At 53.9% G+C, this 17977-nt stretch overlaps 1 protein-coding gene across 1 annotated transcript in view; it reads right to left on the minus strand.

Annotated features, from left to right (window-relative positions):
* Positions 1-17977, minus strand: part of LOC139250226 (exonuclease mut-7 homolog) — a 347320-nt gene that overhangs the window by 36868 nt on the left and 292475 nt on the right. Inside the window, exons 15-18 of the mRNA XM_070872721.1 lie at positions 13334-13500; positions 8223-8373; positions 6762-6975; positions 4961-5070 (exon numbers count right to left, since the gene is read on the minus strand). Of these exons, the coding sequence (XP_070728822.1) occupies positions 4961-5070; positions 6762-6975; positions 8223-8373; positions 13334-13500 (642 nt within the window). The remainder of the gene's footprint in view (positions 1-4960; positions 5071-6761; positions 6976-8222; positions 8374-13333; positions 13501-17977) is intronic.

Raw genomic sequence — 17977 nt, forward strand, 5'->3', positions numbered from 1 at the left:
CCCTCGGTCAGGGTCCGTAGGGAGAGCACAGACTGCCCCTCGGTCAGGGTCCGTAGGGAGAGCACAGACTGCCCCTCGGTCAGTGTCCGTAGGGAGAGCACAGACTGACCCTCGGTCAGGGTCTGTAGGGAGAGCACAGACTGACCCTCGGTCAGGGTCTGTAGGGAGAGCACAGACTGACCCTCGGTCAGGGTATGTAGGGAGAGCACAGACTGACCCTCGGTCAGGGTCTGTAGGGAGAGCACAGATTGCCCCTCGGTCAGGGGGTGTAGGGAGAGCACAGACTGCCCCTCGGTCAGGGTCTGTAGGGAGAGCACAGACTGCCCCTCGGTCAGGGTCTGTAGGGAGAGCACAGACTGACCCTCGGTCTGGGTCTGTAGGGAGAGCACAGACTGCCTCTCGGTCAGGGAGTGTAGGGAGAGCACAGACTGACCCTCGGTCAGGGTCTGTAGGGAGAGCACAGACTGCCCCTCGGTCAGGTTCTGTCGGGAGAGCACAGACTGCCCCTCGGTCAGGGAGTGTAGGGAGAGCACAGACTGACCCTCGGTCAGGGTCTGTAGGGAGAGCACAGACTGACCCTCGGTCAGGGTCGGTAGGGAGAGCACAGACTGCCCCTCGGTCAGGGTCTGTAGGGAGAGCACAGACTGCCCCTCGGTCAGGGTCTGTAGGGAGAGCTCAGACTGCCCCTCGGTCAGGGTCTGTAGGGAGAGCACAGACTGCCCCTCGGTCAGGGTCTGTAGGGAGAGCACAGACTGCCCCTCGGTCAGGGTCTGTAGGGAGAGCACAGACTGCCCCTCGGTCAGGGTCTGTAGGGAGAGCACAGACTGACCCTCGGTCAGGGGGTGTAGGGAGAGCACAGACTGCCCCTCGGTCAGGGTCTGTAGGGAGAGCACAGACTGACCCTCGGTCAGGGTCTGAAGGGAGAGCACAGACTGACCCTCGGTCAGGGTCTGTAGGGAGAGCACAGACTGACCCTCGGTCAGGGTCTGTAGGGAGAGCACAGACGGACCCTCGGTCAGGGTCTGTAGGGAGAGCACAGACTGACCCTCGGTCAGGGTCTGTAGGGAGAGCACAGACTGACCCTCGGTCAGGGTCTGTAGGGAGAGCACAGACTGACCCTCGGTCAGGGGGTGTAGGGAGTGCACAGATTGACCCTCGGTCAGGGTCTGTAGGGAGAGTACAGACTGCCCCTCGTTCAGAGGGTGTAGGGAGAGCACAGACTGCCCCTCGGTCAGGGTCTGTAGGGAGAGCACAGACTGACCCTCGGTCAGGGTCTGTAGGGAGAGCACAGACTGACCCTCGGTCAGGGTCTGTAGGGAGAGCACAGACTGACCCTCGGTCAGGGTCTGTAGGGAGAGCACAGACTGACCCTCGGTCAGGGTCTGTAGGGAGAGCACAGACTGACCCTCGGTCAGGATCTGTAGGGAGAGCACAGACTGCCCCTCGGTCAGGGGGTGTAGGGAGAGCACAGACTGACCCTCGGTCAGGGTCTGTAGGGAGAGCACAGACTGACCCTCGGTCAGGGTCTGTAGGGAGAGCACAGACTGACTCTCGGTCAGGGTCTGTAGGGAGAGCACAGACTGACCCTCGGTCAGGGTCTGTAGCGAGAGCACAGACTGCCCCTCGGTCAGGGTCTGTAGGGAGAGCACAGACTACCCCTCAGTCAGGGTCTGTAGGGAGAGCACAGACTGACCCTCGGTCAGGGGGTGTAGGGAGAGGACAGACTGACCCTCGGTCAGGGTCTGTAGGGAGAGCACAGACTGACCCTCAGTCAGGGTCTGTAGGGAGAGCACAGACTGACCCTCGGTCAGGGTCTGTAGGGAGAGCACAGACTGACCCTCGGTCAGGGTCTGTAGGGAGAGCACAGACTGACCCTCGGTCAGGGTCTGTAGGGAGAGGACAGACTGACCCTCGGTCAGGATCTGAAGGGAGAGCACAGACTGCCCCTCGGTCAGGGGTTGTAGGGAGAGCACAGACTGACCCTCGGTCAGGGTCTGTAGGGAGAGCACAGACTGACCCTCGGTCAGGGTCTGTAGGGAGAGCACAGACTGACCCTCGGTCAGGGTCTGTAGGGAGAGCACAGACTGACCCTCGGTCAGGGTCTGCAGGGAGAGCACAGACTGACCCTCAGTCAGGGTCCGTAGGGAGAGCACAGACTGACCCTCGGTCAGGGTCTGTAGGGAGAGCACAGACTGACCCTCGGTCAGGGTCTGTAGGGAGAGCACAGACTGACCCTCGGTCAGGGTCCGTAGGGAGAGCACAGACTGCCCCTCGATCAGGGTCTGTAGGGAGAGCACAGACTGACCCTCGGTCAGGGTCTGTAGGGAGAGCACAGACTGACCCTCGGTCAGGGTCTGTAGGGAGAGCACAGACTGACCCTCGGTCAGGGTCCGTAGGGAGAGCACAGACTGACCCTTGGTCAGGTTCTGTAGGGAGAGCACAGACTGACCCTCGGTCAGGGTCTGTAGGGAGAGCACAGACTGACCCTTGGTCAGGGTCCGTAGGGAGAGCACAGACTGACCCTCGGTCAGGGTCTGTAGGGAGAGCACAGACTGACCCTCGGTCAGCATCTGTAGGGAGAGCACAGACTGCCCCTCGGTCAGGGGTGTAGGGGGAGCACAGACTGCCCCTCGGTCAGGGGGTGTAGGGAGAGCACAGACTGACCCTCGGTAAGGGGGTGTAGGGAGAGCACAGACTGCCCCTCGGTCAGGGTCTGTAGGGAGAGCACAGACTGACCCTCGGTCAGAGTCTGTCGGGAGAGCACAGACTGCCCCTCGGTCAGGGTCTGTAGGGAGAGCACAGACTGACCCTCGGTCAGCGGGTGTAGGGAGAGCACAGACTGACCCTCGGTCAGGGTCTGTAGGGAGAGCACATACTGACCCTCGGTCAGGGTCTGTAGGGAGAGCACAGACTGACCCTCGGTCAGGATCTGTACGGAGAGCACAGACTGCCCCTCGGTCAGGGTCTGTAGGGAGAGCACAGACTGACCCTCGGTCAGGGAGTGTAGGGAGAGCACAGACTGCCCCTCTGTCAGGGGGTGTAGGGAGAGCACAGACTGACCCTCGGTCAGGGTCTGTAGGGAGAGCACAGACTACCCCTCAGTCAGGGTCTGTAGGGAGAGCACAGACTGACCCTCGGTCAGGGGGTGTCGGGAGAGGACAGACTGACCCTCGGTCAGGGTCTGTAGGGAGAGCACAGACTGACCCTCAGTCAGGGTCTGTAGGGAGAGCACAGACTGACCCTCGGTCAGGGTCTGTAGGGAGAGCACAGACTGCCCCTCGGTCAGGGTCCGTAGGGAGAGCACAGACTGCCCCTCGGTCAGGGGGTGTAGGGAGAGCACAGACTGACTCTCGGTCAGGGTCTGTAGGGAGAGCACAGACTGACCCTCGGTCAGGGTCTGTAGGGAGAGCACAGACTGACCCTCGGTCAGGGTCCGTAGGGAGAGCACAGACTGCCCCTCGATCAGGGTCTGTAGGGAGAGCACAGACTGCCTCTCGGTCAGGGTCTGTAGGGAGAGCACAGACTGACCCTCGGTCAGGGTCTGTAGGGAGAGCACAGACTGACCCTCGGTCAGGGTCTGTAGGGAGAGCACAGACTGACCCTCGGTCAGGGTGCGTAGGGAGAGCACAGACTGCCCCTCGATCAGGGTCTGTAGGGAGAGCACAGACTGACCCTCGGTCAGGGTCTGTAGGGAGAGCACAGACTGACCCTCGGTCAGGGTCTGTAGGGAGAGCACAGACTGACCCTCGGTCAGGGGGTGTAGGGAGAGCACAGACTGCCCCTCGGTCAGGGTCTGTAGGGAGAGCACAGACTGACCCTCGGTCAGGGAGTGTAGGGAGAGCACAGACTGACCCTCGGTCAGGGGGTGTAGGGAGAGCACAAACTGACCCTCGGTCAGGGTCTGTAGGGAGAGCACAGACTGCCCCTCGGTCAGGGTCTGTAGGGAGAGCACAGACTGACCCTCGGTCAGGGTCTGTAGGGAGAGCACAGACTGACCCTCGGTCAGGGTCTGTAGGGGGAGCACAGACTGACCCTCGGTCAGGGTCTGTAGAGAGAGCACAGACTGCCCCTCGGTCAGGGTCTGTAGGGAGAGCACAGACTGACCCTCGGTCAGGGTCTGTAGGGAGAGCACAGACTGACCCTCGGTCAGGGTCCGTAGGGAGAGCACAGACTGACCCTCGGTCAGGGTCTGTAGGGAGAGCACAGACTGACCCTCGGTCAGGGTCTGTAGGGAGAACACAGACTGACCCTCGGTCAGGGTCTGTAGGGAGAGCACAGACTGACCCTCGGTCAGCATCTGTAGGGAGAGCACAGACTGCCCCTCGGTCAGGGGGTGTAGGGGGAGCACAGACTGCCCCTCGGTCAGGGGGTGTAGGGAGAGCACAGACTGACCCTCGGTAAGAGGGTGTAGGGAGAGCACAGACTGCCCCTCGGTCAGGGTCTGTAGGGAGAGCACAGACTGACCCTCGGTCAGAGTCTGTAGGGAGAGCACAGACTGCCCCTCGGTCAGGGTCTGTAGGGAGAGCACAGACTGACCCTCGGTCAGCGGGTGTAGGGAGAGCACAGACTGACCCTCGGTCAGGGTCTGTAGGGAGAGCACAGACTGACCCTCGGTCAGGGTCTGTAGGGAGAGCACAGACTGCCCCTCGGTCAGGGTCTGTAGGGAGAGCACAGACTGACCCTCGGTCAGGGAGTGTAGGGAGAGCACAGACTGACCCTCGGTCAGGGTCTGTAGGGAGAGCACAGACTGCCCCTCGGTCAGGGGATGTAGGGAGAGCACAGACTGACCCTCGGTCAGGGGGTGTAGGGAGAGCACAGACTGACCCTCGGTCAGGGTCCGTAGGGAGAGCACAGACTGACCCTCGGTCAGGGGCCACGTGAACCACAGAGGCTGAAAGAAAAAAAAACACACCTAACTCCGATCTGAAGAAAAGATGGAATGTGCAGAGCACCAACAAACCTCTTTATGCACATTTAGAAGGTCTAATACTCCAGCTGTGAGCTGCACAACATCCTTTAACATGGGGTAGCCTGCAGACAGAGTCCGCAGATCTCCCACTGTAGCATAACCTGCAAAAACAAACAGGGAGTCAAAACAAGACCACAAGGCATCTCACCCAACCTGCCCAGGACCCAGTTATAAACCCAGGGGCCTGGCTGAGCTGTCAGAGTGCAGCTGGCTCGGTACACAATCGGGGTCGGGCTTTGGGCCCAGGGTGTTGTGTTGAGTCTCTGCTCTGGAGCCACTCCGGATCGTGAGTCCAGCTCCCCACCCGGGGTCTGTGCCTGTGAGACAGGGCAGATCATCGAGCTCACCACGGTGCCCGAGCCAGCCCAACTCCATAGGAATTCCTTCATTCAAATACCACAAGTGCGAGGGGGAGCGCGAGGGCGAGAGCGAGGGGTAGCGGGAGGGGGAGTGTGAGTGCGAGGGGGAGTTCGAGTGCGAGCACGAGGGGGTGGGGGACTGCGAGTGCGAGGGGGAGTGCGAGTGCGAGAGGGAGCGCGAGGGGGAGGGAAATGCGAGGGGAGTGCGAGGGGGAGGGCGAGGGGAGCTCGAGGGGAGTGCGAGTCTGAGGGGGAGTGCGAGGGGAGCGTGAGTGCGAGGGGGAGCGCGAGTGCGAGGGGGAGCGCGAGTGCGAGGGGGAGCGCGAGTGCGAGGGGGAGCGCGAGGGGGCGGGGGAGTGCGAGAGGAGTGCGAGGGGGAGCGCAAGGGGGAGGGGGAGTGCCATTGCGAGGGGTCGCGCGAGTGCGAGGGGGAGGCAGAGTGCGAGTGCGAGGGGGAGCACGAGGGGAGTGCAAGTCTGAGGGGGAGTGCGAGGGGAGTGCGAGTGCGAGGGGGAGTGCGAGGGGAATGCGAGTGCGAGGGCGAGGGGAGTGCGAGGGGGAGTGCGAGTGCGAGGGGAATGCGAGTGCGAGGGCGAGTGCGAGGGGAGTGCGAGGAGGAGTGCGAGTGCGAGTGCGAGGGGGAGCGCGAGGGGGAGGGGGAGTGCAAGTGTGAGGGGGAGTGCGAGTGCGAGTGTGAGCGCGAGGGGGAGGGAAATGCGAGGGGAGTGCGAGGGGGAGGGCGAGGGGAGCTCGAGGGGAGTGCGAGTCTGAGGGGGAGTGCGAGGGGAGCGTGAGTGCGAGGGGGAGCGCGAGTGCGAGGGGGAGCGCGAGGGGGCGGGGGAGTGCGAGTGCGAGGGGGAGCGCAAGGGGGAGTGCCAGTGCGAGGGGGAGGGGGAGTGCGAGTGCGAGGGGGAGCGCGAGTGCGAGGGGAAGTGCGAGTGCGAGGGGTCGCGCGAGTGCGAGGGGGAGGGGGAGTGCGAGGGCGAGGGGGAGCGCGAGTGCGAGTGCGAGTGCGAGGGGGAGTGCGAGTGCGAGGGGAGTGCGAGTGCGAGGGGGAGTGCGAGTGCGAGGGCAATGTGTGTGTGAGGGGAAGTGCGAGGGGGAGTGCGAGGGGGAGGGGGAGTGCGAGTGCGAGGGGGAGGGGGAGTGCGAGGGCAATGTGAGTGTGAGGGGAAGTGCGAGGGGGAGTGCGAGTGCGAGGGGAGTGCGAGGGGGAGTGCGAGTGCGAGGGGAGTGCGAGTGCGAGGGGAGTGCGAGGGGGAGTGCGAGTGCGAGGGGAGTGCGAGTGTGAGAGGGAGTGCGAGTGCGAGGGCAATGTGAGTGTGAGGGGAAGTGCGAGGGGGAGCGCAAGGGGGACTGGGAGTACAGCGGGAGCCACAGAGAATGTACACACTGCACACATTCGTACACAGCATTCATTGGTTGCTAGTTACCGAGTTTGGTTATGGTCTGGTCAGAGAATAAAGTCTGTATGAAGTGGGTGAGCTCAGCCTGACGGCCCTCAGACTCTGACTGTTTCACGAGCTGAGGCAGGTCCAGCAGATACACACAGTCGTACATCGCAATCTGTATGACCGACACCCGGGACTTGGTCAGCACTCCGAACGTTGGCCTCCACTCCATGTCGATCCCCACAACACCACCAGCCTGCAGCACAAACACAGCATTCACTGTAATCACACCGCGTCATTTACTCACACTCTGCTCCGGCACATTCGCCGTTAATCCGACAACCAGCACGCTCACTGCCTCAGTAACCGAGCCGGGGACGGGTGTAAGCGAGCCGGGGACGGGTGTAAGCGAGCCGGGGACGGGTGTAAGCGAGCTGGGGACGGGTGTAAGCGAGCCGGGGACGGGTGTAAGCGAGCCGGGGACGGGTGTAAGCGAGCTGGGGACGGGTGTAAGCGAGCCGGGGACGGGTGTAAGCGAGCCGGGGACGGGTGTAAGCGAGCTGGGGACGGGTGCAACTGAGCCGCACAGATCAGAAGTTCCCAATTTGAAGTACTGAACGAGGGGAACATCCTCTCTGCATCTAACCTGTCCAGCCCCGTCACAATCTTCTAAACTCCAATGAGTATAGGCCCAACCTGCTCCACCTTTCTTCATATGACAACTCCCTCATCTCAGGGATCAACTTGTGCTCCGTGACTTGAGGACTGAACCCTGACAGTGCCCTGTGATTGATGCAGGATTCACAAAACCTCCTCAGCCCCTTGGATGGCAGAAATTCATTGCAGAGTAACCTTGATTAATAAGCTAGTACAACCTGGCTCGACAGGGTAGATGCAGAGAGGATGTTTCCCTCGTGGGGGAATCTCGAACTTGTCATAATCTTACAGAATGGCGGAGCAGGCTCGATGGGCCCTAGTTCTTATGCAAGGTGAAAGTCTGATTTCACACCGTGAGAGACTGCTGACAGGCCATTGGAAAGAGAAAATCTTGTTTGAAAAAGCTGAAGGCAGAAAGTAATGAGTGAGTGACAGTAAACATGGGTTTTAAAGGAGCGATCGAGGTAAGCACTGCAGTCTGTACACTCAACAATGGCTGAGGTTAAGGTCGAGGTGGAAGAATAGAGGAATGGGAGGAAGGGAGTGGGGATGGGGGGAGAGAGGACGGGTGGCTCTGAAGTGTTGTAGGAATGAGAAAAGGAGCAGTGATTTGAACAGTGCCGATATATTTGAGACAGATGAGAATAGCTGAGAGGCACGGAGGGGGTGGGGAGCGAGGGGGCGGGGAGAGAGGAATGGAAGGAGTGAGAAAGGTGAGAAAGGAGGGGAGGGGCGAGATGGGCAGAGTGTAACACTCCATCAGTAAGTCCTCCTGTGTACCATGCTCCCTGCTGCATTGAGCTGGTAACTGAGGGCAGGGATTGTACCAACACTGTGAGCACTGACCTGTAATACCCGCACTGCACAGATCTTCAACTGATCCAGGTGCTGCAGGAAGTGAAGACTCTCTCTCGGGATCGGCATCTGGTAGTAGAACTTCCTCTTGCTTTCTGTCTCTGCCAAACTCTCCTCTGCAGGAATGCTCCCTAAACCCAGCCTGTAACATTCAACAGCTTGTTTTCAAAGCTCCTCCACCTAGACACCAGAAGTGCCGACAGTAACACCATGACTGGCCCACACCATGCCAAGTACACTGCGGAAAATGGCACCACAATAGCACACACCAGGAGCGGGAGCTGGGACCTTGCTGGTGTGACAGTATCCAAACCTGGAGAGGTGGTGCACGCAGCCAGTGAGCAGCAAGACCCAAAGCAGCGAAGTTTCCACATTACCCAGTGTGTATTCACATGCTCCTCGCTGCTACGCAATGATGCAAAGTTATCGAGAGACACAACAGTTTTAAGCAGGTGCACCAGAACAGCAATAATTACAATTAAATTATGTGTCCATCAATAGAGGAGATCTGGGGAATGCAAATGCTCGAGAACAGAACACTTTTTGTTTTCATCACCCACTGTCCTATCACACACTCCCAGGGCAGGTACAGAGGGTTAGGATACAGAGTAAAGCTCCCTTTACACTGTCCTATCACACACTCCCAGGGCAGGTACAGAGGGTTAGGATACAGAGTAAAGCTCCCTCTACACTGTCCCATCAAACACTCCCAGGGCAGGTACAGCACGGGTTAGATACAGAGTAAAGCTCCCTCTACACTGTCCCATCACACACTCCCAGGGCAGTTAAAGCACAGGTTATTATAGCGTATCTGTCCTTGCCTCAGCTCATCCGCTGCTGAAACCCTCATCCATGCCTTTGTTACCTCTAGACTTGACTATTCCAACGCATTCCTGGCTGGCCTCCCACATTCTACCCTACGTAAACTTGGGATGATCCAAACACTCAGCTGCCCGTGTCCTAACTCGCACCAAGTCCCGCTCACTATCACCCCCTGTGCTCGCTGACCTACATTGACTCCTGGTTAAGCAATGCCTCGATTTCAAAATTCTCATCCTGGTTTTCTAATCCCTCCATGGCCTCCGTTCTTCCCTATCTCTGTTGTATCCTCCAGCCCCACAACTCCCCGAGATGTCTGCGCTCCTCTAATTCTGCCCTCTTGAGCATCCCTGATTATAATCGCTCCACCATCGGTGGTCGTGCCTTCTGTTGCCTGGGCCCCAAGCTCTGGAGCTCCCTCCCTAAACCTCTCCGCCTCACTACCTCTCTTTCCTCCTTCAAGACGCTCCTTAAAACCAAGCTTTTGGTCATTTGCCCATATATCTTCTTATGTGGCTCAGAGTCAAATTTTATTTGATAACGCACCTGTGAAGCACCTTGGGACGTTTTACTACATTAAAGGTGCTATATAAATACAAGTTGTTGTTGTATTTGAGGCGGTTCTGGCAGTGGGGACTCCAGTCTGCACCAGTGGGGACTGTGGAGAAACAGCAAGAATGCTTCTTTGTCCAAATCCCTCATACAACAATCTGAATGATGGCTTTTCCAAAACGTCATAGGGGCAAATGACCTTGGTTGTGGCCCCGTGGAAGGCCAGAAATTGGCCCACAGAGGTCCTTCCAGCAGGCTGAATGCAGGTGTCCATTCTATACTGACCACTGAATAGCTGCTGAAGATCTGTCCCTCTCCTGATACCCTCCTGTGATCAGGGTATCTCGCACTGCAGAGTGCTGCTCACCGTACCACCGGGAGAGGGATCCTTGGGCCTCCCGAGTCAATGACCAATGTGACCATGATCCTTGGAGATTGGTGGCAGCACTGGGACCTTGGGATCTGCTATCTGTTCTGCAGTATGCCTGCGCACCATTGGTCAGTGACTAGCCAGTCTGATTCTTTGATGGGACTGGGATGGGTGAACCGGTCTCTGGTGGTGGGATTCCTGCGAACCAGGTCTTGAGGCCCTGCCAGCTAAAACCCGATGGACAGGATGGTTCTAGCTAGACAAGTAACGTGCTGGCACTTGGAGGGTCCTTAACCTGTCAGTAAGTTCTCACACAGCACAACACACCACCGGGGCTATAAATAGAGCTGGAGCGCCGGGCCCTGGAACATCATGGGCCGCCCCGACCTGTGTGAGAACACCACCGCAGGTCGAGGCTATAAATAGAGCTGGAGTGCCAGGCCCTGGAACATTGTGGGCGAAGGTGCAGCAAATGAGGGTATCGGGGCCCAGAAGAAGCAGCATGGGCCTGCCCACACTGCGATATGTGTACGCACTAGGTCCGTGCAGCAGAGCAGGTCTCCAGTCGTCCTGGTTAACTTTTGCCACTGGATAAAGGCCTAGCTCGGACAAGCCCGTGTGGTGGCTGGTGTGCAACGGTCACCAGACGTTAAAAGAATTCATGCACAGGCATCTTCCACCCCCTCAATTGGAGTTCAGGACTGGAACATCGGGTCCTTCATTGAAACATCTGTGAACTCTTGTGGAAGCAAGTCATCCTCGTTGGAGGGATTGTCTGTGATGATGAGTAAGTGGGGTACTCTCTCCGCATGGGACAAACAGAAACTCTACCTCGGTGGAACATAGGAACAGGAGGAGGCCATTCAGCCCCTTGAGCCTGTTCCACCTTTCTATTCGAGCATGGCTGATCTGTGCTTCAACTCCATGTACCCAGTTCTGCTCCATGCAGCAGATACCCTTACCCAACAACATTGACCAATCTCAGTATGGTAAGCTTCACTGACTCCCAACAATCACTGCCTTTAGGAGAGAGCATTCCAGATTTCCACTACCTTGTCTGTGAAAAAATATTTGCTGATTTCAGCCCTGAACAGCCTCGCTGTAATTTTAAGATTGTGTGGCCTTGTTCTGGACTCCCAGGAGTTTAGTTTGGAGACTATTAATCCCAGTGATGTGTTTCCACCTGGGTTTAACACGAATCACCAGCTTCTCCCTCTCTGTCTGCCATCTCCCCCACTTCCTTCCCAGTGCCTTCACTAAACAATGGAGGGGATTGAGGTGATGCAGACACCATACATGGGCCGAGGGCAGATAGTGAGCGGATTGAGGAGCAGTGCAGGTGGACAGGCTATGGGCCTTCTCTCTGTCTCATATTCTCATCGGCACAACACACAGCCTTCTTTCAAGCAAAACACTCCGACATATTCAGCAGCACAGAAAACAAAAAATGTCGGAAAACTGGAAACAAAATGTAGGAAGTGGAGAGAGGGCAGTGAGCTGATGGGAAAGGAGCTGGAACCCAGTCTCCCACACATGTCTCAAGGGTCGCAATATTTATATACCTATTTATTTTGGAAATGGAAAATAAATATTGGCTTTCTGATGTGAAAACTAGGCCTCAGCAGGTAAAGATGTTCACACATCTGAAGGTCAGTATTACAAACAGCAAATGTATTTATTAAAGTCCCTGTAAGCTGTCGTCATCACCCCCACCCCCCACCCACCCCACGTCATCCCCTCTCAGTCTCCTCACTCCCTCTGCTCCCCCCCTCGCCCCACCTACATCCCCTCTCACTCCCTCTGCCCCTCCCGCCTCACCTACATCCCCTCAGTCCCTCACTCCCCCCCCCCCCCGTCTCACGTACATCCTCTCAATCCCCTCACTCCCTCCCGCCTCACGTAAATACCCCTTAGTCTCCTCACTCCTTCTGCTCCCCCCCTCGCCCCACGTACATCCCCTCTCAGTCCCCTCACTCCCCCCCGCCCCACGTACATCCCCTCTCAGTCCTCTAACTCCCTCGGCCCCTCCCGCCCCACGTACATCCCCTCTCAGTCCCCTCACTCCCTCTGCCCCTCCGGCCCCACGTACATCCCCTCTCAGTCCCCTCACTCCCCCCCGCCTCACGTACATCTCCTCTCAGTCCCCTCACTCCCTCTGCCCCTCCCGCTCATGCCTTAGATCTTTCCTGAATCCTACCAGCGTTTTACAAAGAGTCAATTTAAAAGCAGCAAGAGAAACTGATGAGGATAAAGGAGTTATGGGGAGTGGGCGGGGAAGTGGACCCGAGTCCATGATCGGATCAGCCATGATCGTATTAAATGGCGCAGCAGGCTCGAAGTGCCATATGGCCTACTCCTGCTCCGATTTCTTATGTTCTTATTAAATGCCAAGGCTCTTGAGCAGAGCAGAATTTGGGTTAATAAACAGAGTGTGTCAGGAAGGGACAGAGAGAGTAACCAAGGTAACAGGGCATCACTGACTGAGGTGACATCAGGGGAAAATAGAAAAAATTAAAGCTAAAGGCACTGATATAACTTGGCATAGAGGGAGTGCAATGAAGGTTCGCCAGACTGATTCCTGGGATGAGGAGAGATTGAGTATATTCTCTCGAGTTTAGAAGAATGAGAGGTGATCTCACTGAAACATACACAATTCTCACAGGGCTGGACAGGGTAGATGCAGGGAGGATGTTTCCCCCGGCCTGGGGAGTCTAGAACCAGGGGTCACAGTCTCAGGATAAGGGATCGCCCATTATGGACTGAGATGAGGAGGAATTCCTTCACTCAGAGGGTGGTGAATCTTTGGAATTCTCTGCCCCAGAGGGCTGTGGATGCTCAGTCTTTGATTATATTCAAGACACAGATCAATAGATTTTTGGACATTAAGGGAATCAAAGGATATGGGGATAGTTCAGGAAAGTGGAGTTGAGGTAGAAGATCAGCCATGATCTCATTGAATGGCGAAGCAGGCTTGAGGGGCCAAATGGCCGACTCCTGCTCCTGTTTTTTATGTTCTTACAGACTCTGATCGGTTCATCGAGCAATCGGTAGTGGGAGTGAGGTTGAGGCACGAGACATTGTGGGAGTGAGTAGGAACGGGTGATTGGTGGGTTGAGGAAGGATGGTAAGGAGCTGAATGCAGAGTGGACAGGCGAGATTGCAGGCCATGGTGGGAGCCTGGGAGACCAGCAAGGTGAGTAATGGCGAATCACATTGCAAAAACATTGCTAGTGGTTACTTGATGTGAAAAAATGGTGACAAGATGTGACAAAAATTGTAACACAGCGTGACAAACAGGAAGAGCACACCAGATGTAAGTTTACATGTAATCTAAATATTTATCCATGGTGATGTAGCTTACACTCTGATTTTCTCCAGTTGCTTGAGTCGTTCAGCAATCTGGTACGATAATTTCTCTTGGGGCACATTGAGCGTCAGGGCCCAGCGAGCAACTGTGTCCATATTGGTGTGTCTCGCCAACAAGTTCAGAAACTGCCCCTGCAGCCGGGGATTCTGGCCAACTATCGCCTGCAAAACAAACATTTACACAAGGTGAATTCCACAGCGGGTGGGGGTGGAGCTGAAACAAGATGATCCAGAGCAGATGGGGGGGGGGGGGAGGGACAGAGCTCAAACAAGGACCAGAGCCGGGACCAACAACCTCGCGGGGAGGGTTGCTAGTGCTGTTGGGGTGGGTTTAAACTAGCTTGGCAGGGGGATGGGAACCTGAGAGTTGATTCAGTAGGGAGGGGAGAAAAGCTGGAATTAGAAAGCAAAAATAAATAAAGTGAGTTTGAAGAAGAGAGGAAACAAGCAAGAAAAAAGGGTAAAAAAAACAAATTTAAAGGCACTTTGTCTAAATGCACGTAGCATTTGCAGCAAAATAGATGAGTTGACGGCACAAATTGAGACAAATGGATATGATCTAACAGCAATTACACAGACGTGGTTGCAAGGTGACCAGGACTGGGAATTAAATATTCAGGGGTATTTGACAATCCGGAAGGACAGACAGAATGGAAAAGGAGGTGGGGTAGCTCTATTGATAAAGGATGGAATCACTGCAATAGTGAGAAACGATATATGCTCAAATGATCAGGATGTTGAAACAGTTTGGGTGGAGATAAGGAATAATAAGCAGAAAAAGTCACTGGTGGGCGTAATCTGTAGGCCCCCTAACAGTAGCAACTCTGTTGGTCGGAGCATAAACCAGGAAATAGTGGGGGCTTGTAAAAAGGGAACAGCAATAATCATGGGTAATTTTAACCTCCATATTGATTGGACAAATCAAATTGGTCAGGGTAGCCTTGAGGAAGAGTTCATAGAGTGCATAAGGGACGGGTTCCTTGAGTAGTATGCAATGGTACCAACCAGGGGGCAGGCTATCTTAGATCTGGTCCTGTGTAATGAGACAGGATTAATAAACAATCTCCTAGTAAAGGATCCCCTCGGAATGAGTGATCATAGCATGGTTGAATTTCAAATTCAGATGGAGGGTGAGAAAGTTGGATCTCTAACCAACGTACTAAGCTTAAATAAAGGAGACTATGAAGGTATGAAGGTAGGGTTGGCTAAAGTGGACTGGGAAAATAGATTAAAGTGTAGGACGGTTGACGAACAGTGGTGTACATTTAAGGAGATATTTCACAACACAAGAAAAATATATTCCAGTGAGGAGGAAAATGTAAGAGAAAAGATAGCCATCCGTGACTAACTAAAGAAATAAAGGATGGTATCCAATTAAAAACAAGGGCATACAAAGTGGCCAAAACTAGTGGGAGGACAGAAGATTGGGAAGCTTTTAAAAGCCAGCAAAGAATGACTCAAAAAATGATTAAGAAAGGGAAGATAGACTTGGAAAGTAAACTAGCACAAAATATAAAAACAGATAGCAAGAGTTTCTATAGCTATATATAAAGGAAAAGGATGGCTAAAGTAAATGTTGGTCCCTTAGAGGACAAGACCGGGAAATTAGTAATGGGGAACGTGGAGATGGCAGAAACTCTAAACAAATATTTTGTATCAGTCTTTATGGTAGAGGACACCAACAATATTCCGACAATGGATAGTCAAGGGGCTATGGGGGGGGGGGGGGAAGAACTTAACACAATCACAATCACTAAGGAGGTGGTACTCAGTAAGATAATGGGACCAAACATAGAAAAATAGAAAATAGGTGCAGGAGTAGGCCATTCAGCCCTTCGAGCCTGCACCGCCATTCAATGAATTCATGGCTGAACATGCAACTTCAGTACCCCATTCCAGCTTTCTCGCCATACCCCTTGATCCCCCTAGTAGTAAGGACGACATCTAACTCTTTTGAATATATTTAGTGAATTGGCCTCAACAACTTTCTGTGGTAGAGAATTCCACAGGTTCACCACTCTCTGGGTGAAGAAATTTCTCCTCATCTCGGTCCTAAATGGCTTACCCCTTACCCTTAGACTGTGACCCCTGGTTCTGGACTTCCCCAACATTGGGAACATTCTTCCTGCATCTAACCTGTCTAAACCCGTCAGAATTTTAAATGTTTCTATGAGATCCCCTCTCATTCTTCTGAACTCCAGTGAATACAAGCCCAGTTGATCCAGTCTTTTTGATATGTCAGTCCCGCCATCCCGGGAATCAGTCTGGTGAACCTTCGCTGCACTCTCTCAATAGCAAGAATGTCCTTCCTCTAGTTAGCAGACCAAAACTGTACACAATACTCCAGGTGTGGCCTCACCAAGGCCCTGTACAACTGTAGTAACACCTCCCTGCCCCTGTACTCAAATCCTCTCGCTATGAAGGCCAACATGCCATTTGCTTTCTTAACTGCCTGCTGTACCTGCATGCCAACCTTCAATGACTGATGTACCATGACACCCAGGTCTCGTTGCATCTCCCCTTTTCCTAATCTGTCACCATTCAGATAATAGTCTGTCTCTCTGTTTTTACCACCAAAGTGGATAACCTCACATTTATCCACATTATACTTCATCTGCCATGCATTTGCCCACTCACCTAACCTATCCAAGTCACTCTGCAGCCTCATAGCATCCTCCTCGCAGCTCACACTGCCACCCAACTTAGTGTCATCCGCATATTTGGAGATACTACATTTAATTCCCTCGTCTAAATCATTAATGTACAATGTAAACAGCTGGGGCCCCAGCACAGAACCTTGCGGTACCCCACTAGTCACTGCCTGCCATTCTGAAAAGTACCCATTTACTCCTACTCTTTTCTTCCTGTCTGCCAACCAGTTCTCAATCCACATCAACACATTACCCCCAATCCCATGTGCTTTAACTTTGCACATTAATCTCTTGTGTGGGACCTTGTCGAAAGCCTTCTGAAAGTCCAAATACACCACATCAACTGGTTCTCCCTTGTCCACTCTACTGGAAACATCCTCAAAAAATTCCAGAAGATTTGTCAAGCATGATTTCCCTTTCATAAATCCATGCTGACTTGGACCTATCATATCACCTCTTTCCAAATGCGCTGCTATGACATCCTTAATAATTGATTCCATCATTTTACCCACTACTGATCTATAATTCTGACCGGTCTATAATTCCCTGTTTACTCTCTCCCTCCCTTTTTAAAAAGTGGGGTTACATTGGCTACCCTCCAGTCCATAGGAACTGATCCAGAGTCTATGGAATGTTGGAAAATGACTGTCAATGCATTCGCTATTTCCAAGGCCACCTCCTTAAGTACTCTGGGATGCAGACCATCAGGCCCTGGGGATTTATCGGCCTTCAATCCCATCAATTTCCCCAACACAATTTCCCGACTTAATAAGGATTTCCCTCAGTTCCTCCTTCTTACTAGACCCTCTGACCCCTTTTTATCCGGAAGGTTGTTTGTGTCCTCCTTAGTGAATACCGAACCAAAGTACTTGTTCAATTGGTCTGCCATTTCTTTGTTCCCCGTTATGACTTCCCCTGATTCTGACTGCAGGGGGCCTACGTTTGTTTTTACTAACCTTTTTCTCTTTACATATCTATAGAAGCTTTTGCAGTCCATTTTAATGTTCCCTGCAAGCTTCCTCTCGTACTCTATTTTCCCTGCCCTAATCAAACCCTTTGTCCTCCTCTGCTGAGTTCTAAATTTCTCCCAGTCCCCGGATTCACTGCTATTTCTGGCCAATTTGTATGCCACTTCCATGGCTTTAATACTATCCCTGATTTCCCTTGATAGCCACGGTTGAGCCACCTTCCCTTTTTTATTTTTACGCCAGACAGGGATGTACAATTGTTGTAGTTCATCCATGCGGTCTCTAAATGTCTGCCATTGCCCATTCACTGTCAACCCCTTAAGTATCATTCGCCAATCTATCCTAGCCAATTCACGCCTCATACCTTCAAAGTTACCCTTCTTTAAGTTCTGGACCATGGTCTCTGAATTAACCATTTCATTCTCCATCCTAATCTAGAATTCCACCATATTATGGTCACTCTTCCCCAAGGGGCCTCGCACAACGAGATTGCTAATTAATCCTCTCTCATTACACAACACCCAGTCTAAGATGGCCTCCCCACTAGTTGGTTCCTCGACATATTGGTCTAGAAAACCATCCCTTATGCACTCCAGGAAGTCCTCCTCCACTGTATTCTTTCCAGTTTGGTTAGCGCAATCTATATGCATATTAAAGTCACCCATGATAACTGCTGCACCTTTATTGCATTCACCCCTAATTTCCTGTTTGATGCCTTCCCCAACTTCACTACTACTGTTTGGAGGTCTGTACACAACTCCCACTAACGTTTTCTGCCCCTTGGTATTCCGTAGCTCCACCCATATCGATTCCACATCATCCAAGCTAATGTCTTTCCTTACAATTGCATTAATTTCCTCTTTAACCAGCAACGCCACCCCGCCTCCTTTTCCTTTCTGTCGATCCTTCCTAAATGTTGAATACCCTTGGATGTTGAGCTCCCAGCCTTGGTCACCCTGGAGCCATGTCTCCGTGATGCCAACCACATCGTGTCCGTTAACTGCTATCTGCACAGTTAAT

This window comes from Pristiophorus japonicus, unplaced genomic scaffold, assembly GCF_044704955.1.
Source record: "Pristiophorus japonicus isolate sPriJap1 unplaced genomic scaffold, sPriJap1.hap1 HAP1_SCAFFOLD_353, whole genome shotgun sequence".
Lineage (NCBI taxonomy): Eukaryota > Metazoa > Chordata > Chondrichthyes > Pristiophoridae > Pristiophorus > Pristiophorus japonicus.